The sequence below is a fragment of the Athene cunicularia genome (assembly GCF_003259725.1).
Source record: "Athene cunicularia isolate RWA chromosome 3 unlocalized genomic scaffold, athCun1 chr3_part1, whole genome shotgun sequence".
NCBI classification, from domain to species: domain Eukaryota; kingdom Metazoa; phylum Chordata; class Aves; order Strigiformes; family Strigidae; genus Athene; species Athene cunicularia.
The window spans coordinates 94,459,712-94,487,706 of NW_020799097.1; the positions used below are offsets into that span (position 1 = coordinate 94,459,712).

Here is a 27,995-nt window from a genome sequence, read left to right on the forward strand (position 1 = left end):
TTCTTATAAAGTTGTTTTGTGTAATACATTGTGACATAATATGTCCATGTCATGGTCGTCTTTGTGGGGGAACATGTACGCTTTGACCTCAATGCCAATTGGTTGATAAATGAAACTTACTCGGCCAGTAATTGGTGCTTGTTCTTTTCCTCCTTAGTGGTAAACTCTGCAGGGGAGGAAGAAATGTCAGAATTTCCATTTCACAGGAAATTCAAATATTTTAACATATGGCTTTGTCTCAAACTTCAGATGAAAAGAAAAAGTTCCGAAAAAAAATTTGTTTGGAACATGTGAAACAAAATGCAGTTACTGTGATACTAGAATGCATCTGCTAGCAGTAGCACAATGCCTCCTGGAAGCAGAAATTTTAATTATTTATCCCATCATCCTTCATGGACTAGGTCCTTCGAGGAGACTACTTCTGCTGTTATGCTTATACTTACAATTTGTGTGATGCACCAGGGGCTTGTCTGCGTGACTAGATACATCATCTCTGAGTCTCTGGACTGGATACAAGGGTTAATATCAAACTGTTTGTTTAGGTTCAGTTCTACAAACCAGAACATCTCTTCCTAGATCAAGCCAAGCTGAAGTACCTAGTTCTTTTCCTTCTTTTCCTGATGAAAACTCAGTAATGCACACAACTGGTTAAAAATATAATTCTCCATTGAAAAAGTCATGTGATTTAAAAGAAAATAAATTCAGCAAGCTCTAATAATGAGTAATGTCTTTGCTGCATGTTCTACTCCTTCATATATACTCAAAATAAGTCTTGTTACTTTTATACACTAGCACTTGCCATTCCCTCCCTATATGCAGTGTTCATTAATATCGAAGCAGTTTAACCTCCCTTCTCCTACTTCCCCATCTTTCCTCTTCCGTCTATTAAATGTGCTGTAGCTGATACTGTCCTATCAAGTATATTGTGCTTTTGAATCTCTTTGCAGGGTCTTTTTTGGTTTTGTGGAGGGTGAGGAGGGAAGTTGCATAATTTATTTTGTGTGTGTGTGATGAAGCGTAGTTATCCAAATGTTTTTTCCAAAATTCCTTTAATCAGATCCCTAGGGTGTGTGGGAGAGGGGCAGAAATGGAGGAACATATCCTGGGTAAACATGTGGTACTACATTTGCTTCAATCTGAACAGGACCAGAAATTATAAGGGCAAACAAGTATTTACTTTAAAGTATGGAAAGAAAAAAGTAGACATTTACAAATTATGAAGTATTAATGGAATTTTTGCACTTTTATGAAGTACTAATGGAACATCGCCAAAAGGTTCATATGAACTACCAGTGAAATAACATCCTCTTTGAAATAGTACATCTGATCAGAACATAGGGAGGTGTTAGATTTAGTTTTTCAGCAAAGGATACAAGCTCTACTGCAGGAATCAGTGAAAAGAAAGGATGCAAGTGTAGATAAAGATGGTGTGGGAGGGTGTATGTGGTATCAGAAGCATTCGTTCTGGAATTTACCTAACTGAAAAGTCATTGAAATATAATGCAGTAAGTGTGGTTTTAATACAAAACACAGCAATGCTGTAAAGGAGGTGTTTCAGAAAAGAAATCAAGTGCAGGAATGTACTTCTGCTTATATCCTATTTAATAATTAAGAATTTTTACAATTTAGGAAGAGGGAAGTTTTAAGTAACATCAAATCAGTGAGAAGAGCATGTGCGTGGAAGAAAGTCTGCAGAGAAGCTATCAAAGGGGAAGGAAGGAGCTACTTAAAATAAGCAAGCAGAGGAAATGCAATTAAATGTTAGGACAGATAATGCAAGGAGAAATAAAAGGATGATAGATCCTGGCATTGACAATGTGCAAGTGATATTCCTTGAGCTAGCAAAACGATGTAGAGCTGACCAGGACATACAGAGGCTACAATTTCAAAGGTATGCTATAAAAGCGCAAATACAGGAGTGGCATTCAACTGTTAAGGTCAGATGACAGGCATACCTTCTCAGCTGGTTTATGTATGCGTATGTGCCAAGTTGAACAATCACATTTTATGGGCATGATTATGAAGGATGCTTGCTGAACTTAGATTGTAAATACATGGCACAATCTGTGTATGCTACAAAATGTTTGTGCTGGTTGTCCTTTTCCATTTCTGGGCTCAGCTCCTCAGTCCAGAAATTCTTTTACTTTCTATTGGTCTTTTAACCTTTGGACAGCATCTCACATGTGTTTACAGCTTCTGTACAAAAGCTGACTGCAGCTATCTATTAATTAATTTGCCAGGCACAACTTCACAAGGAGAGGGGAACGTTCTCTTTTGTGATCTTGCAATGTTTTTAGATGTGAGGAAGTATGATTGGTGTTCAGTGATAGCCAGAGCTTTTACCCAAATTGTGAAACACATATCATGATTATGAAGACGATCAGCGTATGTTTGCTTCAGGAGGTATACCAGCACAGAGATCAATAACGAATGTAATTGCAGCTAGTCTCACTTTAGATTTTATTTTTGTTAGAGAGAACAGGAGGAGGTTCTCCTTGCATATAAATTTATAAAGACCATGATATGAACAGAAAACAAAATGTTTGTAAAATAAAAAGTAGAGAAAGTTTGGTGCAGAAAGTAGTAGGCAGAAACCAAAGGCAGAATGATGAGTCAGCTTTTAATATATCTTGCAAATAAAGGACTTATGACTTGGGACACATAAAATGTTTAGTACACCAATGAGTATTTCAGTGCAATAAGCTCAGAGGTACAGTTCAAACTCAATTTTGATACTTAGGATCAGCTCATTTTACGGATTTATGAGTCACTCGATTCTTTATAAAGAAGATAGACTAAGATCCAAAATATACAAAGCACATCTTAATTTATAGAATAATGTTATGACTTTCAAAGTCCAATAAAAGGAACTACAGTTCTTCCAAAGCGTTAGCATTTATTCACTATGTCTTATGTAAACTACTGCCATCAACAGTGACTCTGTACTGCATCAAGATTTCTGCAAGGAGGCAGATAAAGGGCTTATCTCCTGCATGTATTCTGATTTCACAAATTTCCTGCTCCATTGAGTTGTCTATCTTTGGCCCTTTGGTTCCATATGTGAAGCTTTCTTCAAGATAGGGGGGAAAAAAAAAAACAAACTTTTTTTCCCCGCAACATGGTGAACATCAACTGCATCAAAAATTCCCAGTTATAAAATGCTGTGGTTGGTGGCATGGCCACACTTGTGGCTCATCTAAGTGTTTCTCACTTTTACAGCTGTTCAGAGGTTTATTTTCCAGTGCGTGATACAGTTTATCTCTGGATCTCTGCATTGAATAAAATATAGATAGTCCATCAGGCTCTTCTGACAGTGTTAAGTTATTGATGTTGACCACATTAAGAGGTTAGTGGTGAGAACACTGAAGAAAGAAGCTCTGCTGGGTCTAGAAGGCTGAAGTGTACAGATCTGCTGCATGCTAGTAAGAAAAACACTACCCATTTATGAGATCTAATAATGGATTGAGCATGGTAACATTATGCTTCTCTGTTAAAACCTTGGCTACATACATGCACACAGCATGTTCTAAGTTTACCCCTTCCTAACCATGCATTTTCTTTTTTTTCTTTAGGGCATATTTCAAAACGTTTGTCCCTCAGTTCCAGGAGGCAGCATTTGCTAATGGGAAGCTTTAGGCAGCCTCAGGCACAGAGATGATACTGGACAGATCCTTCAGTCTGCACATGTCAGCCCACAAGAAGAAAGCCTGGAAATGGGTTGGATTCTCTTGATAGGTGCTTTCTTGCCTCTGAAATGGTTTTGGTAGCTTCAGGTTTTGTCAGATTTCTAAAACAAAGACCTCACTAGCATGCTTAAAACTGAATATTTGATATTCATCCTGATATTCATTTTGTATATCTACTGGATTAAATTTAAAAGGGCGTGTTTTGATGTGATAGTATTTTTTGTGCCAACAATGTCCTTTATATTATGCCTTGTTTCCTTGCCTTCAGATGGTGTCAATTGGATTTTTTTTTCCACAGAAATATGATGTCATTTGTATATTTAGTTAACATTTCCAGCTTATCCTAAGAAAATACAAAACTGCCGTATGTACCAGGAATGCCTAATGGACTGTACAGTGCCATATTCTACCTTGGAGGTTTGCGTCTCATTGTGGTTGTTATTCTCACAGGTATGGATATGAGTTGCACAGTTCAAATCTCAGTGCCTTTCAAGTTGGTCTGATATTAATATGGCAGGGTGTTGGCAATTTTTTTTTAATATTTCAATTGAAAGCTCATCTTATATGAAATGCTGTGCTTTTATGCTTTGTTTTTATTTCTAGTTGTACAATTTTGGTGTTTTTCTGAAGAACTCCCCTTTCCATTATGATGAAATTCTACTTCTTTAGTACCAATGCACAAGAAACTAATTGTATGCATCAGTATAACAAAATAAAGCTCTTTCATAGACCTGTAATTTTTCCAAGTAAGATAAATACTTCTAAGAAGCAAACTTTCAACAAAGGAATTAATAATGTCTTGGAAAATACCTGATGAAATAGTGTATGGCTATAGGTATTTACCTTAATGCTTAAGTTCAACATGTCTTCTCAGAAATAATTTTAAGTATATATAACTGGAAGCATTACCTCCCCTAGTTCTGAAATGCCAAATGCAAAATCCCACCTATTCATCCTTTCTTTCACGCTTGTGTCAGGCGCACCAGTTGGGGCTAACTGTCACGATGTCACTTCCCAAATTAATTTGTAAATAGACCAGGGTACTTTCCAGTAAGGAATAAAATTAACAGTGTATGTTCCTTATAAATGGCATATGGAAAATGTGCCCTACTTCTGCTAAATATAAGGAACCAAATGAATAGTATGCAGATGATACAGTGGCACTGAAAAACATTTAATTTTAAATTATTCACCATAGCACAACTATCTGCTTATGCAATGAAATCTCATCAAATTACTTGATTGGCAGTATTCTCCTATCCTTTCTAAAACTTGTTATTTTGCATTTAAAATAGTGCTTTCCAGGGGAATGTCCACCTAGAAAGTGTAGATGGGTTTTGAGCAGTGAAGCTTAATAATTAAGAATTATGCAAATAATTTGCCTCTAGAAACTACAGGTATTTTTAGCTAGTTTATAGGCAAAATTTTAGTTTATGTTTAATATTGAAGTTCTTGGCTGGAAATTAAGCTGCAAACAAAATCAGAAGCCTTACTGCAAATCTATGGAGGAGGGGGCATTTTCTGTCCTGTGACCTACCCCCTTGTGACTCTCTCTGCATTATCTGAGGGCTGTAAATGGCTCCAAAGGTCTGAGCCTGAATTCCCTCTGTGGAGGCATTGCATTAGGCTTTTGCATGCAAATCAAGACTTACAGCAGATGTGGAGAATAATGGTTTTATGTGAACAGCAAAACCATAACTGAACAACCTTAAATGACTCAAAACACATTATTCAGTATACCAGGATGATCTCACATCGGCATTTCTTTGGATAAGCTAACTCTGGTGAACGGGGTGGGAGAAGGAGGAGGGCTAACGGAAGACATTTGTTCTCATAGTGATCAAATCTGATAGAAATCATCTCTGGCATCTTCAAAAGGTAAAAACCAAACTCATTTGCATCAGCAGATTCCTGGAATCTTGTGTTTTATACCCTTGTGTTTGCTTCAGTGTTGTAGTGATTGCCTCGTGAACATGGTGGTTGCTTTGTATACCTGATTGTCCAAGTGGCACCAATATTTTTTTTATCTTTTCAGAGGTTACCATGATCCAAAGGCTAGCAATTGCAAAATGTTTCAAAAAGATGTCCACTCTTAAGAATTAATATAGATTTTCAACCAGAAATGCATCCTTCACAGCAGTCCTTTTGTAATTTTGGACAAAGGACTGCTTTATTATTAAAGGTCTAAGAGTTTTAGAAGCCATGTAAGCAAAGACTTTGAGGATCTAACCTTATGTTGAATTCAGTAGTTTCATCAACTTCTCACTTGCATATATGGAAATGAAACAATGGTTTCAGTCTAATTTTGCATCATGGTACAACCGGTAGTATTTGGGGAGAAAAAAAATGTTGAAAAGTTTAGAAACTGAACTGTTTGTGTTTAAGTCTGCAAGCCTATCAATTTTTAGAAGAAAAGGAATTTTTCTTACACTCACTGAACATTTTCTTTATTTCAAAGCCACCTTGCCCTCATTGACCTGCACAGCATTTTATGAAGTCCTTCCTGATAGTTTTCAGAAGAATGTACTGGGGGTGTTAGCACTACAAATGGGGTATTGGGAGGGAAAACATGGAAATGAATAAACTCTTCTCTCCAGAAGGATTACCATACAAAACTACATCAGAAAAGAGAGTTAGTTTGAATAATATAACATCGAATCAAGTATTTGTTGAAGGCATTTAGGTTGGTCACAGAAGTTGTAAGCTAATAAGTTTAAGTTATTTCTGTTATCTCCTGTTTCATGATAGTAGTATCCATTGTGGCCAGCTTAATGGCAATTAAGCTTTCTTTCCTGTTATGTGATATATGCAATTGAAAGGAGCAATCAGACCTAGACTAGTTTCTTTGGTTGATGAGAACCACAAAACATAAGAAAAAAATAGCAATGTTACAAACATATTGAAAAGCCTAAATTCTACTCTTGTCATAATTTTGAATGAAAGAATGCAGTAAGTCTCAAATTATTAAGTCCCATTAAGACCTTTTCCAAAGGTCCTTAAAGTACAAACTTACAGTCAAGCCTTTATTCATCTGCATATGTAATCCACTGTGCTAGAAGTAATAGAAAAACTTTCAGAATCAAAGTTCGACTTTTTGTGAACTTGCTGGAAAGACTGGACAAACAGTTGAAAGAATAAATAAAAGTTAACTATATCTTACATAGTTTGGCATTCATTGATCTTTCTGTTGTGCTGGTCATCACTTCATTGATCACATTTTGTTTGGTGAATCAGCAGCGTTTTCAGTATCAGCCGTGTCCTTGAACATACTCCCATTCATATATGAAGTAGACTTGATTCAGTTTTTGAGAGAAAATCATTGCTAGAATTAGCACAGATCTCCTACGCATCGTTAGATCCTCACTAGGTATGTTTCTCTGTGTGTTTCCTTTCTCTCATCCTGTCTGGCACTTGCAGCAATAAGCATCTTTGGTGAATCAGTTGGGAGACGAGATTAAGCAATGAAGTACAGTACCTTAAGTCTAACTTCAGGTGGTTTTACACAGAGACTAGGAAAGAGGGGAATAAGTCTGGGTAGTCTCCATCAGGCAGTGCCCCCTAATACAAGGCCGGGGGTTTAGCAGAGGTGAAAAACCTTTTAAGTAGTGAGTAGGGACTGCTGCTTAGACATCATTCTGTGTCAGTACCCTTAATGACCAGAGAAGCAGCAGGCAGTAGAAACCCATAGTAGAACATGAGGGTCACCTCTGCAGGTCTGAAAGACATTCCTAATACCATGTCTGTGCAGCAGCGATACATGAGGCGTAAGTCCTCTGTCAGCAGGGGAGGGGAGTTCCTCACCTTTCCAGCCTTGTGAGAAGGGCATACTGCAAGGAGGTTACAATCTTTGGACACAGCTTCTGACCACGACTGTTAATTACAGGGTGCTGTCCCTGCCCTGTGAAGCAAATCAAGTCTGTGACCAAACTGACTGCCAGTGAACACTCTTCTAAATTATTTATGTCTCTGTAATTGATGTATTGTAACGCTCATTAAACCTAAAGGTTACACTTACTTCTTAAATGTTACTGAAAATCCCTTAAGTCATCTTCTGTTCAGTTTTTGTTTTCAGGTGTCTGTAATGTTCTGGGACAATTTTGTTTCATCCTTATTAGTTACTGCTATTTTTAGCAAGCTTGAGGTTTATGTTTTAACAAAGCAGCAAGGTATATTTTGGCATCTTATGAGCCTGCATTAAACATAGAATTATTTGCTGTAAAAATAATCAGTAGAAACTGGGTTTTATTTATTAAGCCAAGTATTGTATTCTCCACCACAGAATAATTCTGAGGAAAGACTGTTGTTACCCAGAACAGAGAGGAAAATCATGCAGATGGCATTGGATAACTTTTTTGCACAAAATCTTGGTTTAATTTGCATCTTAGCATCAGCCAGGGGTAAAGCGTATTCTCCTTTTCTGAAGGAAGCCTGCATCTAAATAAACCATTGATCAGGCTATATCTTTTCCTGTTTGTACTTTGAGACAATAGGGTTTGTCCCTATGGGAAAAGCCAGTAAAAGTCTGAACAATATACATCAACAGTACAGCTTTTTTTAATATTTTTTATTTACCAATTTCTGTAGATTCAGAGAATAATTTCAAACTTTGTGCGGGGGGAAGATAAACAACACAAGTATGTGAAACATGCAAATAATTTTAGCTACATATGAAATAAAAGACTAGCAGTCTAAATACTATTCTGCAAGAACTCAAGGGGTCTGCCATATATTCCTAAGCATGGGGCTTGAAAAGCCATGGCGTGTAGGTGATTTTAGCGCCGCTTTTACTATTCTATTCCTTGTCTTACATTTAAAAGCTCAGTTCTTGGTTCCAAGGCACTGCACAAACACCATTTTGTTAAAATGGTAGTTACCAAGCAAAAAGGCAGGGGGGAGACTGGGATCAGCTGCTGAAAATAGGTCTTAAATCATCAAGAAATCAACAAAGGAAGCAAGGTTTGGCGGCTGCCCTGCCACTTGCTGAGTCTACAATATGGGCCTTCAAACGCGTCCCCAGTGCAAATTGAAAAAAATACAGGAGGTTTTTCTTGCAGTGCTAAAGAATAAATACAGTTTTAAACAACAGGAAGTAAAGCAAGCGTTTAATTGCAGGCATGAAAAGCAAAATACACAGTAGAAGTCTAACGTTATTTGTGCCTACAGTTCCCCACGTTTCTCCTGTCACCAGAGAGGGTGAAGAATTAATGCCTCGTGCTGCAGCTGCCCATGGTGAAAATTGATCCTTGGGGTGCTCCGTGTTTTCATCAAATTCTATTTAAACCCTAATGATGCTTTTTCTATCCCTGAGGATAGCAGTGCAGTACCAGGGAAAAGCAAATCTGCTATCAGGGGTTTCTGTTCCACTGCCACTCCATTTCAAACCCTTGATTTGGGTGGGGCGAGTACTTTGTAAGCCATCAAGCCTGCCAGCAAACAGGGTACATTTTATTTCCTCGGTGTTTATTTGAAATGATTCAAGCTGATTATAATTTGACATCTCGTTTCCTTTATTCTGCTGTCCCTTTCAGCAAAAGCTTTTTAGTACTTTTTTAAAAATCAGAGCCATCGAGGCTATTTGTGCCTTTCGAAGGGGTTGTAGCACTGCCATGAGAGTAGCAGCTCAAGGTTGGAGCAGTGCAATTTCTTCTCTGAACTGCACAGTCAGTAGTAGCCCAAGCATCACACACACACACCCCCAGCGAACCTCATTTGAACTTGGTCTGACAGGATGCCAACCAGGAGTGACAAAAACTCTGACCTTTTTTATGCTTTTCCTCAGAGGGCTAGTGAAACGGCCTCTGCTGGGTCAGTTGCTGTACGTAGCCTCCTCCACTACCTAGGTCCCCCTCGCTCCCTCTCCGTGAGACCATGGCTACAGGAGGTAATGGGCTTTGGTTGCTTATCAGCTAGGGCTGGGTTCATTTTTGTATCCAACAGAGGAGCTGGGCCAGAGGGGAATGCCACCCTGCTGCTGCTGAAGCCAGGCATTTCCTCTTAATGCTTTAAATAGGAAAAGGAGAGCTGCGAAATCCAGCTGCAACTCAAGTATAGCCCTGCCAGCTATGGGTGATTTCTTGTGTGTTTTGGCCAACCAAACCTGCTCTCTATTCAGCTGCCTCTGTTCTACCAGAGAGTGGACACTGCAGAAAACTTGCATCTCCAGCCCTAGGGGCACGTAAAAGGTTCAGGGGCTGTCAGCAATAAGCTTCTCATCTGAACTTTTCTATCCTCATTATGAGAAGGGGAAGCAAAATGTCCAAAATAGAATCTGTATTATAGAAATAGCTTGTTTCTTGCATTCCTTCAGTTCTGTGGCTTGTTTCAGTGGTTGTTTCATCATCGCTCTCTGGTGAAAAAATATACTGTAGCATGATGCTTTGCCTAGACTGTCTGCACTCATCTCCCTGTCCCTCATATTCAGTAGGTGCTGTGTCTTAAAATCTCTGTTTGCCTCTGGACCATAGGGGTGCTCTCAGGCAGCCGACAGGTGAACCAGGAAAGAGGACAGCATCTTCTGGTTTCAGCAACAAGGAGGTGAGTTTGGGTGAATGACTTTGTGCTGTGAGAATTGGACTCATTTTCTTCAGAGCACCTACAGCACTGGTAGCCAAGAAGAAATAACAGCTTCTGTCTAATGGGGTCAGATAGCTAAATGGAGCAGTTTCCGCACAGTGGAGGCTGGTATAATTATACACTGGGCCGTGGCGTGTCTGGTCCTAATAGCACCTGGGACTCTTGTGAGTGACTCAGCCACTGCTTGAGGCTAATTATGGGCAGGTTGCATGAAAAACCCCCACAACTTGATCCTGCCTTCCTCTCTTCCAGTGGATGGGTGTTCAGTACTGACATGGATTGCTCATGCAAAGCTGGGTAAATGCCTGCTCATGAGGAAAAGGCTTTTCAAAGCAAGGCTGCAAACAACACTCAGAGGTGCCTGGTTCGAAGAGGAGGTGGTGTCTTTCAGGACACCGCTCGGTTGAATCCGATTCCCTGCGTCTGGCATTACCTGGTGCCGGGGTACTTTATAAGAGAGATTGCAAAATAATCTAATCATTTGATTTGTCATGCTTTTATGGATGACAGGAGTATTTCCTCTGCATTTGCAATGGCCATTTTGTTGAATTTAGCATTACTTTTATTATGGTGTTTTAAAAATGGGTCATGGGATTATTTGGCCCTTCTTAAAATTGAACGTGTATTCGGCACTGTGGTATACTCTGGAAAAAGGCTCCCCACATTATCTATGCTTTGCGAACTGTTATTTATCTTTTCTGCTCAAGATACCTTGAAGCAGGCTCAAGACACAGGTCATATACTTGAAGTTAGAAAATTCTCAGAAGGTGCTGGAGGTTACCAGCATCTCTTAACACATTAATTGTACAGCCCCCATCTTTGCTAATAATTTTTACTGATTATATGGGAAAGAAACATCAAAAGTGTATACCTATGTCTAGTGTTACATACACAGGATTAGGGGAGCTGCAAGAAGCTGTTGAAATAAATTTGCAGGGTGTTTCATGACTCCTTGGTTCAGGCTCTGTCAGATTATGTTTATGGGGAAGACCTTTAACAAAAATTCTTCCTCCAGAAGCAATACCATCAAAAGCACAAATCTCCAGGGGCGCCTCTTCCACTGCTGGATTGGGTCCTCTTGGTGGAAATGCTCTCTGCCCTGGGCTTGGTATCCTGGAGATTTATGAGACACAAGTAGGCAAAGCCATGACAGTCCTCATCTAGGAACTGGTGATAGTCCTGCTTCAAGCAAAAGGTTGGACTAAATGACCTACAGACATACCTTTCAGGCAACTTGGACGTGATTTTATTAACTTTTTTTAAACCTGTGGTACAGATCTAAGCACAACCAAGCACAGTCTGATATTACCTACCTCTAAAGATTGTTCAGAGGCAATAGCACATAGAAACAAAATGAAGAGCAGAAGTGGTGAGATTTCAGAAGTTCACTGTTTCTAACCATTTTTAGATCTTAGAAGTGCAAAGACATAAATTCAGTGTCTTTTCAAGTCACGCATGTTAGTAGGAACGGCTGCAAAAATGTGGCTGATACCTATACAACATGATGCTTTTAAGTAACTGCCTAAGCTAATCCTGAGCAGAGCAGCTTGAGTACTTGAAGCACTATAGACATATTGCATCATCCCTTCATTTTTATGAAAGGTACCTTGATGTTGCCTTGAAGAAAAACCATGTTTGGATTTGAAAGTAGGCTGGGCATCTGGAGCCAATGCTCCCTGTATACAAACAAGATGCTTCTTCAGGGAGGAGCTAGGCCTGGAAACTGGTCCAACGTGCATTGAATTCTAGTTGTTTGGAGTTGTTTAGACTATTAAAAGAGCAGCCCACAAACAGGAAAGAGTTAAAAGCGAGTGTAATGAGATGCTCCATGGACCACCCTATCAGGGCAGTCTGAAAACTGTAGAGCAAAGCCCCCTGCATGCCAATCTGAGGGGCCGTTTGCAGGGAAGTTAGCTTTTACATTCTGACATCTAGCTATAGAAAAATAAGAATTGTTTTGAGGTTTGTCTTTGCGCCTAGTCCTGCCACTCAAGATTAAATCTCGCAGACAAAACAAGCTGTTTGGGAGGCGGACCAAGAATGCCTTTACAGTGAAGAAAAATATAAACACTCAGCCAACTGTGATTAACTATTGAATGCAAAACACTCCCTGGGTTTTGTTTATTTGTAGACTGTAGAGAAAGCTCCCAAGCTGCCATGCTTTCAGTGTGAAAACACTTCAGCCTCTGCAACCCACTGTTGCTGGGGGAAGGAAAGGATTTTGTCCAAGTTGGTTTTTGGGGGCCTTTTTTTTTTCCAAATGTGTTGTTTATTTTGTTTTGCAAAGGCGATGTACCCCGTTTCCTCTCATTGTGTGTATTCCTGCCTCCAGCTGCTCACACCTGAGCTGGACTTTGGCTCCTTCCCTTCTTGCTCCACCAGGCAGGACGGGCCAAGAGAGCCTGGCTCAGTCGCAGCGCTGCCAGCCACACTGCCATGTACAGGGTCCTGCTGTCCTCTGAACACTGTCCAGATGAGCACAGGGAGAAGCTGTCATTAAAAATAAAAAAGACCAAAAAAGTGCTTGTGAGCAATTGCTTATTGCTCATAGGCAACTCTGGGCATCCCCAAGCTTTGAGGCGGCTGCTGGAATGACAGTGTACAAAGAGCCCAAGCCCTTTGCAGGGTGCTTCATATGTGTATTTACCTATCTGTGTTAGCAAAATGTCCAAGTTTACAGCCAGTTTTAGATTTCAAGGAAGGGACGGAAAGTGGATGCTGGCAGACAGAGAGGGAAGTAACAGAGGCTCATCACCACTGTGCTTCATTCAGTCTGGAACGACACTGCTGAGTGCAGTGAAATTATCCTGGGAGGACAGACTACAAAGTACATCTTGTAAATGTGGAGTAAATGTTTATATGGAGTTTTATTCTCGTTTTATAATCCAATTTAAACCAAGTGTGACGCCACTTGAGCCATGCACAGTCTGGGTGCTGCGTTCATGCTGTAAGGGCTAAAGGTGGAGGCAAGTACGTGGAATTGTGCAGGATTGCTTTTCAAGGACAAGGAAATGCAGAAAGTAAACAATGTTAATTGGGAAAGAAAAGCAGGATTATTAAGACTCCTTCGGCTCCAGTTTTCTAAATTACAGGAGTCAACGCATTTGTATTTTGTTATTAACTTATTAGTGCATCTTTAGATGCAGCGCTGGACAGGCCTGTTGGGAATTTTAACATTTAAAGCTGCACTTTCTTCCCTCTGCTGTGCACGTACATCATTGAGCCCTCTAAGGGAAAGGCCATACAGCGTGGCTTCCTCCTGTTTTAATGTTAGTTATCAAATGCGTGTAAATTAAAGCACATGCTCTGCAGTCATGTCTGTTGGCGTGACAACACTGTGCATTTCATGGTGGAGGCAGTATCAGGGCTCCTCAGTCCCAACTCCCCAGATTGGGTCTTTACCACTTAAGTAGTAAAACTGCAAAGGACAGTCTTAACAGCAGATTAGACAAAAACAGTCCAGGAGATTTGGCCCAAACAGGCTCTCATTTAGGAGGCAGTTGACTTCTATGAAATGTAAGCCATACGCAATCATTTAAACACAGGATTAAGTGCTCCTGTAGTACAGCTTTTTCCTCAAGCTCGAACCAGAAGGCCTTCCAGTACAGTTACTGCAGGTGTGATCGGGACACTCCAGTACGCACAGATATGTCAGCTTTTCGATTTGGTTTGGTTTTTGTAGTCATGTTGGTTTTTTCTTGAAGGACTATTTAGCTTATTTCATTGACAGTAAAGTCACTTCTGGCTGCTGCCTGAAGTTACAAGGAACAGACCCCTGAATTAACTCTTCCATCATTTTACTATATTACTCCTCTTTAAAAACAAAACAGGATCCAAACCATACTGCAGCAGTTTCTGTGCGTGTAAACAGCAAAACTGATAACATCTAATCAGCCTCTTTGCCAAGGCAAGACAGCAAGAAGTTCTTGCTTTATAACATTAAAAATGCTTTGTAGTTATATAGGACTTTTCATGCGAGGACATCAAAGTGCATTACAGGTATTAATTAATTAGGTTTCACAACACCCTTCTGAAGTATTTGTGTCTATTTTACAAACAAGGGACTGAGGCTAAAAGCAGGGATGTAATTCGTCCAGGGCAGCATGGCCACTCCGTGGCGGGACAAGGGCCGGGCTCGGCTGTGCTGCAGGCAGTGCTGCTGCTCCCACCCTTGCCGGGGTGCAGGGAGGCCATGCCCGGTCTCGGCGTGAGGCTGGGAGACGGCTCTGTCCTCAGCTCGGCCCGGGTCCCTCCTGCCGCACCCACCTGCACTGCCCGGGAGCAGAGGTGCCAGGAGGGGCGGTGCGGGGGCTCCCCAGCTGCCCCCGCTCGGCCCGGCAGCCGCTGGGCCTGTGACTGAGCTGGCGCCCAGCGGCAGGACAGACCCGGTGGGGTTCCGCAGGGGCGACGTGGGGCCACAGGCCGTGCTCCTCCCCATGTGGGCTCAGGGCTCTTCACTCTGCTCCATCACACAGCGTAGCCATGCCCTGAGTCACCGGGTGCAGGATTCCAGTCCTTTAGACTATTGCCTAAAGTTGGAAGTCTTTTGATGTTGGTTGAGAATAGGCAGCTGTTCGCTGTGCCGGCATTGCCCGCCTGGGCTCACACCAGGGCTCAGGGCCAGGCTGCTCCTCTGCCAGCTCCGCTCGTCGGAGGCCCTGGCTGATGCCGGGCGTGCTCAGCGCCCATCTCCTCATCCCTGTGGGAACAAGCTGTATGTAAGGCAGTGGTCCCTGCCAGTCTTGTTGACATCAAAGAGGCAAAGGAGCTGCCACCACCGCTGTCTTGTTCAGCAGCTGCGTGGCTGAAAGGAGCCACTGTGCAGGCAGGGCTCCCGAGGGCTTCCCCTCAGTGCTGAGCAACGTGCCCAAACCCAGTGGGAAAAGAGATGGCACCCAATGGCTCTACCTCCCACGGTAGCTAAACCTCCCGGTGGGGCAACGTGAGTGTGGTCAGGAGAGACGGGTTTGGGCGAGGAAAGTGTGCGGGTCTGGGGCTGAGCACGAGCAGCCAGCTGAGGAGGTGTCTGGGCTGGAATCCTCCTTCCCAACAGGAGGAAGGTGGGGGAGCATTTGCATGCCACTGCTCTGTCTTCCTGCTCCAGCGGCAAGGTATGCCTGCCTCTCAGGAAACTGCCCCAGAGCTCTTTGATCAGCAGAAAGAATAGTGGAAAAAATTTATTTAATAGAGGTCAAATTAACATAGGTTCCATTGGCTGAATGGGGAAAATCTTAAAATAAATGACGTTTCTTAAGAAGAAAAAAAAAAATCAGATTAAGACCAGATGCGCCTTGTCCAACTAAGAAGCATAAAATGTTCTTCCCAGCATGTTGTGGTTATTTTGTAATAACCATGCATTACACTGATATGCCTATGTAATTGCATACAGGGAGAACAGGAGTAGCATGTAGTATGAAATTGCCAGGCACCATCAGCTACCGTGAAGTAAAGCCTATTCATAGTGGTCCACATTTTTCCCTTATCTTATACATCAATCATTCCCTTCCTTGTGTCATTTTGCCTGAGTAAGATTTTTTTTTTTCTTCAAGATTTGACCCCATAACTTCAGGAAGAGGAAAGTGTCCTAGAAGACCATCTCATTGTTTCATTCTCTCTCCTTGAATCCTTAATGCTTAACCTACTACAGACAGTTTGTAAATTAAAGATGCCAGAAGACAATATAATATCTGATTTCAGTTCTCCTTGATCCCACCCAGGTTTTTGATGACTGAACCAAAATGTGAAAGTTCCTCTAAAAGCTGCATAACTATTGAAAAAAAAAAGACAACAAATCCAGTTGGCCAAGGTACAGTCTTCAGGCCCTGGTTCAAACAAGACATCTAAGCACTTGCTTAACTTACTAATTGAAGTCAATGGGATTTCAAGCACTTTGCTGAAATGAGAGATTTTGTGGACAACATTTGTGCCAGTACATTTGTAATACAGAAATCAAGTCGTGCCAGGTTTATTTTGGCTCTGGGTTTCTTTGTAGTGGTGATTGACAAATCCACAGAATTGGACTAATACCAGAGAGGTGATGACTATAAGAGAAGCGATGACAAGAAATAATAAATTTTGAACTGGCAAACACTTTAACTTGGGCAGACTGAAAACTTCTACGTAAGGGAACAAAGAGGTCCATTTATGCTGATAAATGCACTCTTTTCAGGAAGACCTTCAGTTAATCAGCAATTAATGTGCTGGGACAGCTAAAAATTTTGAAGCAAATCCTTTTGTAAGTGGTGTAACTACACCAAAGCTTTTGGAAATGGGCAGGTTTACATCACTCGATAGCCTAGTCATATAATCTTATAATCACTTTGAAAAAGATTCATTTCCTGGAGAAAAAATTTTGTTCCTTTGCATTGCAGGCAATAGGATGGAGCTCAGCATGGTAATGGATTCCGTGTCTGTTGCTGGAGGTTGTCCAAACCCACCCCACTAACCAATAAATCACTACCTAATTGAAAAGATTCACAGAAACAGATTACAACATCGAGAATGGAACCAGTACGGTAGGAATTAGACTGACAGTGTCCATACGTAGGGTGTGGTGTCAAAAAATGATCTTACAGCCTGCCCCCACTTGCCCTTCTCCCTCCTCTTCCTCCTGCTGCTGCTCCTTGCTGCCTGATTGTTCCCTTTGTCCTCCGTGCTGGCTCCAGAACATACCTGGTCGCATGGAGAGTGAGTTCGACTTACTAACCCAGCGAAAAACAAAAGATGTTTTTTGGTTGGCTTCATTTTTTCCTGTTTTAATGAGTTGACTCATTACAGTGCCATCAGCCAATACAAGCAGGGAGAGCATGGCCAGGGGGAACCTCAGTCCTACTGTGGACACCGGCAGTTATTCCAGCTTTGGCCACCTCACGATACCACACCTTGACTGTGCCGTGGCAATTTCCACTTCACTGACACAGGGCAACATGGACAAGTTATTGCCGGTACATCAAAGAGCTGGAAAAAATTAATCAACAGCACCTCCGAGCTATTAGGCATAGACTGTAGTTAGATAAAATCATAAATAATGAAATCCCGTAAGGATGTTGCACAACAAGTATTGAAGCAAAGCTCATAAAACTCCGCTGCATTTGAGCATTTTCCTTCCACCAAAGACATCATTTTCTAAAAGCGATTTTTTTTTTTTCACAGTAAACTCACGCTGGGCAGAGGCGGGAAGGGCCCCAGCCCATGTGATGTCAGGATAAATATGTGGGAAGCCAATGCAGCAGAAAATCCAGCCAGAGGAATGTCTGGTGCAGAGCGAGTGGCGCAGGAGCAGGCTGGCTGCCTCTCCCACCATCCACAGCGCCTGCGAGGTGCGAGCAAGTGCTCAGGCTCCGGCTGGGGCTGAGGTCTGGGTAGGATGGCGGCATGGCTGCGCAGCCTTAGCCTGAGGTTTGTCTCCAGCTCACCCACCTTCTGAGGGGATGTCGTCCCAAAACGTGTGTTCCCCTCCCAAGGGTGTGCTGAGCAGAGTGAAATGGATGGGCCTGTCTATCTGATGCAGAAGCAATTAGCCTAGGCTTCAGTGAAGGATTTTAGCATCTGAGTGTAGGAAACCTTAACAAAAGACCTTTGCATTAGGCTCTGCAAGTTTGTTGTAAGCAACAAGTAACAAGGGCAGATTTAGAGATAAAGATAATAAAAAACACTGCATTCCCTTGCCCAAAAGCCTATAAATCAAGACTTTGGCTCTTCGCTGCAGAAACGCTCTCAGATGTAATTGGAAACAGGCAGCACTGATCTGAAACACTTCATCGAGCTCAGTTTGTGATGACTTGGGTAAGGAGGTTTCCAGCTCCCCTTGAGAGGAGGCTCCCCCTTCCTAATTAATGGATCAGTAACTTGAAACCCTGTACCACTGCCCTACTTGTCCATTTTATCTGAAGCTGCCCAGGAATTCAACAGCGATGAAACGTGGACTTGAGTCGTATGGGTGAGGAGGTCCCTGTGGGCCCACCACCATCTGCACACTGGATGGGCAGGGTGAGGTACAGTGCAGAGACAACCGCATTAGCGAAGCCACAGGGCAGATGGCCCTCTGTGTGGGGAGGAAGAGGAAGGACTCCTATCAGCCTACTGATCCTTCCCACCACGTGCCTGGAGGAAGCAATGTGTGGTGCCGCCACCATACAAACAGCATTTCCTCCCCACGTGTGGCATACCCATGTTGCTTCCCCTTCTGGGGGACCACCCCTGGCTTTGCTCCACTGGAGGAGATGTTCCCACCACCTCCAGTCCAGTCACAATGCTGGAGGATCCTCTATGACGAAGAGTCACCTACTCAGTTCCTTCACTCTGGGTAGCGTTCATCCCTCAGAGCCCCACCTGTGGTGGCTCAGGTGTCAAGCAGGTTTGAACTCAGAGACCAAATAACTGTCTAAAAGATACTTCCACAGGGAAGTTGTGCTAGCATAAGACAAATCATCAGTTTAACCCCATAACACCTCATATGGATATTCTTCAGTTAAGCTGTTAATTGCTTTGTAAAGTGCTTAATTCAAACCAAAAAGGCTGCTTGTATCCGGAACTGTCCAGAAGATGACCATAATGCTATAGTTATGTATCAGTAATAAACAGTGAAGCTTGCCAGGGAGAGAGGAATGAGCACAGCAAGTAGTTCTGCAGAGCGCTGGTGCCAAGCCAGATCAAGGCAATAGAATTTATAGCCGCTATTATCTGCGTGAGGTATATTTATGACTCCCCTCCACATTGCTCTGATATCTTCAAATCTCACAATATTTGTGTATTCATTCCCACAGCATTCCTGTAGGTAAGGAATTTGCAAACAAGAAGCCTAATATTGGAGCCTCTCCATGCAACACAGGGTTTGTAAGGTGGGGAAGCTTCAGAGACCTTCAGCAGTTATAGGTACATCCACAAAAATTAACTAAATAATGTGATGTAAGTACTTGGGCTATCTACAAGGTAAACAGCTAAATTCCTCGGGGTTGGGCTGTGCAGGAGTTCAGACTAGATGATGACATTTGAGTCTCTATCACTTTAAAATATACCTGAGCTGGCAACCTAAGCAATCCTGATCTGAGACTCCTTGATACAGGATGGTTGGACACATAGGAAAATGAAAGTGCTCCAAGCCTTGACATTCTTAGTGGCAAGGGGAAATAATAAGCAAGTTTGTATAAATGGAGGTTTGATCATTTTAGGTTTAAAATTGTTCTTATAATCTGTCCCTAATTACTCAACACCTGATTTACTATCCATTAGTTTTAGAAACTACTGATCTCACATAAAACAGAAGGAGGGACTAACACAAGACACAGGATAAATGCAACAGCATTGCTTTTCTGTTATTCAGAAAGCTTTCATGCTGATACAGGTAACTTATATTTTCACATCATTTTTTTGCTAATTTTTATACAGTGACATTTATTGCATTGTATTCCAAAATGAAAATAACTTTTTTTTTTTTTTCCCTGTCCTTCAAACATAATGATCTTCTAGGGGAGGACACCCTTGAGCAAAGCATGGCAGACTCAGCTGGTTTGCAGGCTAAGGCTGTTCTCTGCAGGAGGGTTTGCATTCTGGCAACTGCAGCTGGGAATTGTTCCTCTTCTGTGCTGGTCCCCGACAGATGCTTTTGGGCAAGTTTGGCCTCAGTTCTCCACACTGTTCAATGACGATAATTATTCATACTTACCTTGGTGAGCTTAATTAATACTCGTAAAGCGCTTTGAGATCCTTGGATGAAAGACTCTCTGATAGGCAAAATATTTTTACGGTGACTGTCAAATTAAGGTCCTCTGAGCTTCCTCTGCAATTGAAGGGTTAATTAGCTCATGCCAGGAGCTTGCCAGGCCCAGAGAGACAGAGTGCTGGGGTATGAAGGTGGCCATCCCTGGCCTCTCCTGACTGGAGCAGCTTTGTTGAAGGGAATTCCTTCCCTATTCACACATTGGCACTAGGCGGACGTCCTTGCAATGCACACACACAGCTTCCACCTCGCTGTGTCATACTTGTTTCCCTCTCCCCAGTGTACATCCCGCATTCCGGCTGGTAGGGAGGCAAGTGTCGAGCTCCCGCTGCGGGAGCTGTGGTGGGTCGCTTTTCCTCTATGCACGAGGGTTGCGAGCACTGCTCATCCCCTTGGCAAGCGCTTTTCATCCGCAGTGAGGACTTTTCTGAGGAGCTCAAGAGGCTGGTGCTGGAGCAGTAGGCAGGTAAATGAGCTCTTCAGAGAACAAGGCGCTGCCCGGCTCACCAGCAGGAAACCAGCTGCGTTTCCTGGGCAGGTCACAGCATAGTACTGCACACAGGAGGAAGGCACCCGTGAGTAAACCCTGCATCCATTAGGTGTAGCATGGTGGTTTTATATAAAAATAAGGGAAGCCTGTGCCTCCCTTGTGGACCCCATCCCCGGGCACCACACAGGAAGTCAGAAATTATGATTTTAGCAAAGGGGAGCTTGGTCATAGTTTTGGTCAGGCACCACAGTTGTACTGTCAACTGTGGTGAGCAAAAGGCCATGGCACAGTTTGCCTTTGCACCCTTTGCCCTTCCCTTCATCATCACGGCTTCGCTGGGCAGCTCTCGGGAGCAGTGCCTGCAGACCCCACTCACTGCGGCTCACACAAGGCTGAAACAGCTCACAAAAAGCACGTCAGCTGCTGTCCGGGCAAAACTTCATGCTTCAAGGATTCACAGTGTTGTGCTTGCATTAGTTCAGTTCAACACAGGTCTGCAGAGGGGTAGAGCTGTTAAAACTTGTGGGTGGCTTGTGAGAAAAGAAGGTGCATCCTTGCCAGCAAAACCAGGCAGATGACCAAATCTGGGGCAGATGGTGGCAGCTGGGCTCCCCTGAGTCGCATCTCCATGTCGACATCGGCACCCTTTGCTGAGGTACCAGCAGCCTGATTGGGCAGCCCTGTGCCATTCCACACTGCCTCTGTGAAGGAGATGAGGATGGATGCGTTTCCACTGGTGATGGTACTTGTTTCCCTTCGGCATGATTTGGGTTTTTTTCAACCAGGACAGGGACACCCGGTTTGCCAGTTTCCTTTCTCAGCTCATGCCGAGAGCGTGCACTAGCACAGCCCCACGCTGCCTGTGTCTGGCACGACCAAGCCCGCCCCTCTGTCGTTTCTCAGCTTCCCTGTCGCAGAGAGGATGCCCAGCATTTGCTGGGGTGGTGTTTGCCTCAGCAGAGCATGGGCTCTGCTGTGTGAGCTCAGCCCTGGTGCCCTCCCTCCCTGCACTGACCACAGCCATCCTCGGCAATGGCTGCTCAGGGACTGTCTTCCAGCCGAGCATCACAGCTCCAGCACTGAAAGAGGCACGCTGGGTATTTCACCCCTTCTGCTCTCCAAAAGTATTTAAGGACAGAAAGCACAAATCTGTTACTCACATCACTGCTTTCTGGCTAGTCTTTGCCTGGGAAAAATCCCCAACCGAAATCAATTGGTCCTTTCCCTGAGTAGGAAATACTGCAGTTTGACTCATGGGATTTTAGACTACACTTCGTATGCGTGTGTTTACCAAAAGGCAGCATCTTGTGCCCCAGCTAATTGCCCTTTGAAGCAGCCTGGGGAAGGGAGCCTGAAGGTTTCTTAGAACATTAAAAGTAGTAGTGAAAGTCACAGGGCCTTTTTCCTTTATACAATCGAAGCCAAATTTGAGCCATAACCCCTCTGATGTCTTGGGGGGGGGAGGAGATGTGACGTCTTGAGGTAAACCACACATCCCGTAACTACCACTGTGCCGTTTGTGAGCGCTGCCTCACTACAGAAGTGGCAGAACTGCTTTTCAGCAAAAGTCACCACGTTTTTTGGAGGGGAACGATTCCAGTCAGAGAAAGACCGGGCAGCGGGGAGGAAGAAAACCCAACCGCAATAAAGCAGCCATTGAACCTGAAAGGAAAAAGACGTCAGCATCTCCGGCAGGGGCTCTCCTTTTTTCCTGGTATATCCGTGAACCATAATTATGTGGAAAGAAGTCGTGGGTGGGACCGGCTTACTTACTGACAAGCTGAACTTTATAACCTAACACCGTGACGTTGTGAGGGAAGAGGGTTTGGCTCGCCTGCCTCATGGGACTGCAAATTTGAGGAGGTGGTGCAGGGGTGGGAGCCCACCTGCACACGTTTGTTAGCCTTCACCCATGTGAGGCGGTTGAGGCAGTGCTGGGTGCACGGGTGCTGCCTCCCAGTCAGGAGGGCATCCCTGCTCCAGCAGAGGCTCCCCCGACCGAGAGGCAGTCAGGTAATGGTGGAAATTCAGGATGAGATGGTCAGGGGGAGCAGAGGAGGGTCTAGGTGCTGTGGGAGCTGAACTTCTTTCCATCTACTTTTCTAGGAGAGACCTAAATGGGGTGGCAAAGCCCAGAGAGAGGATAACTTGGAGCTCCTGAGCTCCTCAGTGATTCAAAGGTGTGCAGGGACTCATGGAGGAGAGCCCAAGGGAAAGCTGGTACCAAGAGCTGCAGGTGAAGACCAGGGGATTCTTGCTGTTGAGTTTGTACCCAGTAGAGTTTGACATGAACAGTGCAGCTTGTCAAAACCCTAAATCCCTCTGAGGTAGCCCCGATGGGACACAGAGGAACAAACTGGTTCCAGCAGAAGGGACTTGAAGGACTTTGAGCACCTGGGGGGGGAGGCTGTTGGCAGATGTGGTGCCGCCTCAGATTTCCCAGGTTAAAACATTGCAGCGAGGCAGCCGATGTTAGAGCCCAGCTGAGGGACGGACGTTAGGAGAGCTTCTCATCCCCTTGCTACATCATGCTCCACCCCTCATCCATTTAAATAAACATTAGCAGAACAGTGAGGTGGCCAAGGAATGACTATAGGCAAGGTCTGAGGTGTACACCTGGTCTCTCTCCAAGTCTGTGACTGAAATAGAAGTCTAAGTATATCTGTAGCTGAGGACTGAGGTGTGCTGTCCAAGTTAAATAAGGGTATACAGCCCTGGAATGGCATGGAGAGCTACGGGTTGGGTCTGTGCTGAGGAAGCGCCTACTGAGGATTGAGGATTGAGCCTACTGATCTGAGGACTGGCTGCACTGGAGGTTGTTTTTCGGCTCTTTAAGGGCAGCATTTTGCTAATCATCTCTTCCAATCTACAAGTTTTGGTCCCTTGCTGTCCCTTCCATTACTGTTCTTTAAACAAGCTGGGAGAGGAAAAATGTGACCGTTCATCTCATTGATACAAATCAAATTCTGATCAGTATGTCTCTGGTGGGGCAGAGCAGGGATCACCACTTACCTGGCTCTGAAATCTGGGACAACTGTATTTCTATCACAGCACCAAATAGTGTCTCCTGACATTTACACCTCTCTCCCACCTGCAATTACTGAGCCCTGCAAGGACACGGGATCCCAGGACAGCACAACGCAGTGCCCGTGCCAGGGGGGGACATGCCATCAGCACTGCCGGGTGTTCTGCTCCTTCTCCCACGGCTGCCCAGCTGCCTGGCAGTGGGGTTGCCTGCGCTGCTGGCAGAGGCATCAATGGCATCTGATATGTTAATGCCCGCCTTTACAGGCTCCCCCGAGCACAGGGATGTTTAGGTGGCTGAACCTCCTCCTGTTGTTTTAAGGGTTCTGGCAAAGAGTCAAGAACAAAAGCTAAGACAGCCAGTTCCCGTTTGCGGGCACGTCCCTACATTTCAATGTGGCAAACCTTGTGATTTAGCAAGTGAGAGCTTTCTGCCCCAGGGCTGTTAAAAACATCTCTTTTTTTAAAAAGAAAGAAAAAAAAAAAAAAGATTAAAACAAACCTGTCAAGACTTCCAAGAAAATGAGCAAAACACTAGCATGGATGGGCTACAGGACTGGGACCAAGCTTCTGACTATGCTTCCACGCGGGGGAACGCCTGGCCTTCTGAAAGCTGCTGGGGGCTTTTTGTTTGGTCATTTGACAAACTTGTACTTAAGAACAAAGGAAGAAAATGCCATCAGCTTTTGTTGCTGTCATGAATAATGTTGTGCTTTGATACCATTTAATGCTTTTCTCCCCCAAAGTGAATACCCCCCTGGCTGAAACGGAACACGTTGGCTCATAGGACAGTGTTCATTGGTGGAAAAGGACAAATTTAGTCAGTCTAGTCTAATATTTTCCCCTAGTTCATGCTGTGGCCGTGGCTAATGGGAGCCTGATGGGCTGTGCGCCCTCCCCAGGGCCAGACCCTGGCATGGAGGGAGAAGGTTCTCACACATGAGATCCTCATGGGCTCACCAGTATGCATGTGTGCAGCCTTGCATGCACACGTGTGTGCATGCACACATGTGCCCTCCACAGAAGTGCCAGAGAGTGTTTGCGCCGAGGCAGATCCACTCTTGGGTTGGCTCCTGAGTCCAGGGCTGCACCAGGGTGGCAAGGGGCATCCGTGGGGACCCCGACAGCTCCTACACAGTAGTCCCAAGCTGCCTCAGGGTCACATGGCCATCAGCTGGTGGGCTTCAGGATAGGGCCAAACCTTCACGGCTGCTGCATAGAGTCACAAGCCCAAAGGCAACGTGCACAGGTTGCCTCATGTCATGAGTGGTGGCATCCTTGTATGGAAGGAGAGCAACCTGCCACTTCTTAGGGCTACCAAATGCAGCAGAGATGTCGCTGGTGGCAGTCTCGAGCCCCTGACCCAGGCAGTGTTGTGGATAGCTGTCCTTGGAGAGAGCCTGGTGGCACTCGCACCCACCTGGATGGTCTGCCTGTCCTCTTCCTGCAGCTGCTGGGTCCTCCTGCTCCCTTCTTCCAGTCCCAGCCTCGGGCATCACAGCTTGTCGCAGCCTGCGCCAGCACTGCTGTCAGCAGCTGAAGGGCAGCAGTGAGCCAGTGTAGGGGACCAGGCTACTTACATATGGCTTTTTGGCTGTTTATGTGCAGCCAGCGGTGGGGCCAGCTCTGGCAGTGAAGAAAAGACTCCCCGTGAGTACCTAGCTGTGTGTGTCAAACCAAGCACTTTAAATGAGAAGCGGTTAAAACAAAATGCAGATAGTGTCCGAAAATCCACGCACAGTGGTGTCAGTGGGAGAGATCTGTGGCACAGGCACCCAGCTGCAGAGCTGATATCCAGAAAGCCAGAGAGGAATCTTCCTCTTTGTTTTACAAATAGGTATTGCCTTTGGAAGCAGTATAGGTTGTAACATATTTATTGCGAGAGTGAAAGACAAAAAAGCAGAAGTCTCTGCCAAGAGCAAGTGAAATGGGCATGCTTTTTAAAGAACTACCACAGGACCGATTACCTTTCCAAGTAATTAAACATTGTGAAAGGTTATTAACGTGCTGATAATAGACAGCTTTGCAAACTGCCAGCACAGCATGATCTGACAGCGGACGGCACAATGGCAGAGCAGGACTCCTCTGCCTTCAAGGCTTTACAGCCCCAAGGACTGGATGCACCCGCGGGGACCAGCCTGCACCCGGCCAGCCCAGGAGTTCGAGGGCCCCAAAAGTTCCACCTGTGCCTGAATGGCTGCAGGGTTCACTCTCACTGGCAGAGGGGCTGCAAGATTGCAGCTGCCTGCAGCGGATCGGGCCCTCCTGCAGCACACCCTGGCCAGGGGCAAGGCAGCAGGTGTCCGCTGGCAGCCCAGGGCCTGTCCCCACTTGCAGCCTGATTCAGATTAACGCGTGTTATTTCTCTCTAAACCTACTCGCATCCACAAATGGCAACTCTTCTGGACCCACTGGTATTTTAATGTGTGTCATTAAACCCACTGTAGAAGTGGGCCTACCAAGGGGTGGGATGTGTTTGCCTGCAGCCATGGGGTACAGATGAGGCCAAAACTGAGTCTGCTGAGCACCCCCACCACTGTCCCACACCCCTTTACCAGCTCCTGAGGGTGCCTCTGGTGCTTTTACTCAGGCTTCCTCCTCTCGCTTTGGGAGCGCTCTTCCTACACACCACATCCTCATCTAAACGGTTGTCTGCAGGCAGGGGCAGCCCTTGCTGATCCCAGCTCCCAGGGAGATCCTGAATTTGCATCGTGACCCCAACAATCAAACCCTAGGATCACATCCTAGCCAGAGGGGTGGTAGGTGGGCAAACACTTGTCCAGAGCAACCAGCCACCTTCTGGTCGTTCCCTAAGACCCCAGGCAGAAAAGCTCTGCTTTTTCCTTGTCTTTCCATACACGGCAGCAAGAGGAAGAAGGCGGAGGAAAGAAAAGTGCAGGCCATGGTGGAAAGATTCAGTAACATCCTGGGTGAGAGCATCCTTGTAACCCTCCAAATGCTTGCCCAGCATTACAAATGCTTTGTACGTTTTCCTGGTGTTTGTGTTGGCATAATATCATGCAAAGCTTTAAAAGAACTTAAAGTGCCTCTGCATATAGACTGTGTGTAACCTGAGCTTCTAGGTCACCCTGCTGCTTTCAAAAACCCCATTCTATATTCCTGAGCAAGCCAGGAGTTTATTATGGGAGGTGTTTAGACTGGGGCATTTAAGAAATACTGCATAATAACAGTCTCCACCTCACATGCCAGAGAATTTGGCTAGTATTGCTGGTACTTAAGTGTCATCAGGATAAGTAGAGAACTAAAACAAACTGGGGTATTTTGCATTTTCTTGCTGTGACTCTTGTGGGCTTTCTGGGCTTGAGCAAAGAGCACAGTAGTGCCCTTATGCATGGATTACTCTCTTCATAAGCGCAAAAGGCTAGGAGCAAGATTTTCAAAATGTGCTCCTATGAAGCGAATGGCCTCAGTTAGAGACTCCAGGTAGCCACTCTTTGCAGTGTGAGCAACGTTTCAGCCTCGTGATGCCACCAATAAGATGTCTGGGGCAGCAAGAAGCTGAGTCCCAGCCACCTCATGGTACATAGTGACTTATAACACTGCAGCCAGCAGGGAATTGCCAGGCTCACTGAGACCAGGCTCCGTGAGTCCGGAGGGGACAGGGACCTCAGCCTGGCAGGAATGCCACCACACTGCTTCCCAGACTGAGGTCACACAGAGGCTGCACAGTTCTGGTTTGGTTTCATGCACTGGTGCAGTCCTGTGCCGCCACCCTTTACGGCTGGATTGCTGGGGCAGAGCCTGTCCTGGATGGACATCTCCCAGATGCTCATATGGATCCTTGGTCCATTTTCAGTCCTAAATGCCCAAATTCTCTGAAGGCATCAGTGATCCTAACAGATCCATAACAGGGAAGCCAAAGGACAAAGCGGCCCAGGAAGATGGGAAGAGGCGCTCAATCGCAAGGACACCCACCAGGATGGAGACGAGCCAGGCCACGCAGGGCCAGCAGCCAGCTTCCAGTGCTGCTGCCCAGCCTGCAAAGCCTCTCCTTCCCTCCAAGGCTTTCAGCAGTGCACAGGTCGCTATGGTAGGAGAGGTAGCAGACAGAAAGGACACTTTACAGGTTCAGTCAACAAATTATTTTATCTTTGCATCTCAGCTGTCTCTTCTGCTTGCTCCTTGAGTGAGCTGTGCTGAAATCCCACCACTGCCTCGAGCCGTGTCTGCAGGCACTGCGCTAATCAATATTACTTGCTGTAGAAAGTAAGTCTCACTTATTGGCCACACATTCCCCTGAGTGCTTGTGTCAAACCCTTTTATGTCAGCTTAAAGGAGGCTTACCAGCAGAAAGGTCAAACTGCCTCAACTAGATCTGAGCTCAGCCATTAACTCGGGTGTGTTTATCTGCCTCCTGCTATCAGGAGGACTATCTGTGTGCACCTCACGCCTCCCTCCTCCTCCTCACTGCTGTGCTGCCGGGGGAGTACTTTGGAGGGGCTGAATCACTCAGGCAGTAACAATGAGCTGTCTGATAAGCTCA

General features: G+C 44.8%; 1 protein-coding gene across 2 annotated transcripts in view; it reads left to right on the forward strand.

The window, feature by feature from the left end:
• Positions 1-15,039, forward strand: part of BABAM2 (BRISC and BRCA1 A complex member 2) — a 182,298-nt gene extending 167,259 nt beyond the window's left edge. Inside the window, exons 11-13 of one of the 2 annotated variants that reach the window (XR_003398138.1) lie at positions 3,573-3,853; positions 13,416-13,419; positions 15,028-15,039. Coding sequence is in view for 1 of the 2 variants with exons in the window: in XM_026846271.1 (XP_026702072.1) it covers positions 3,573-3,636 (64 nt within the window). In the remaining variant the exon portion in view is untranslated. Of the gene's footprint in view, positions 1-3,572; positions 7,883-13,415; positions 13,420-15,027 lie in introns of those variants that run through there. The other variant, XM_026846271.1, reaches the window with a different exon arrangement.
• The last annotated feature ends 12,956 nt before the right edge of the window (positions 15,040-27,995 follow it).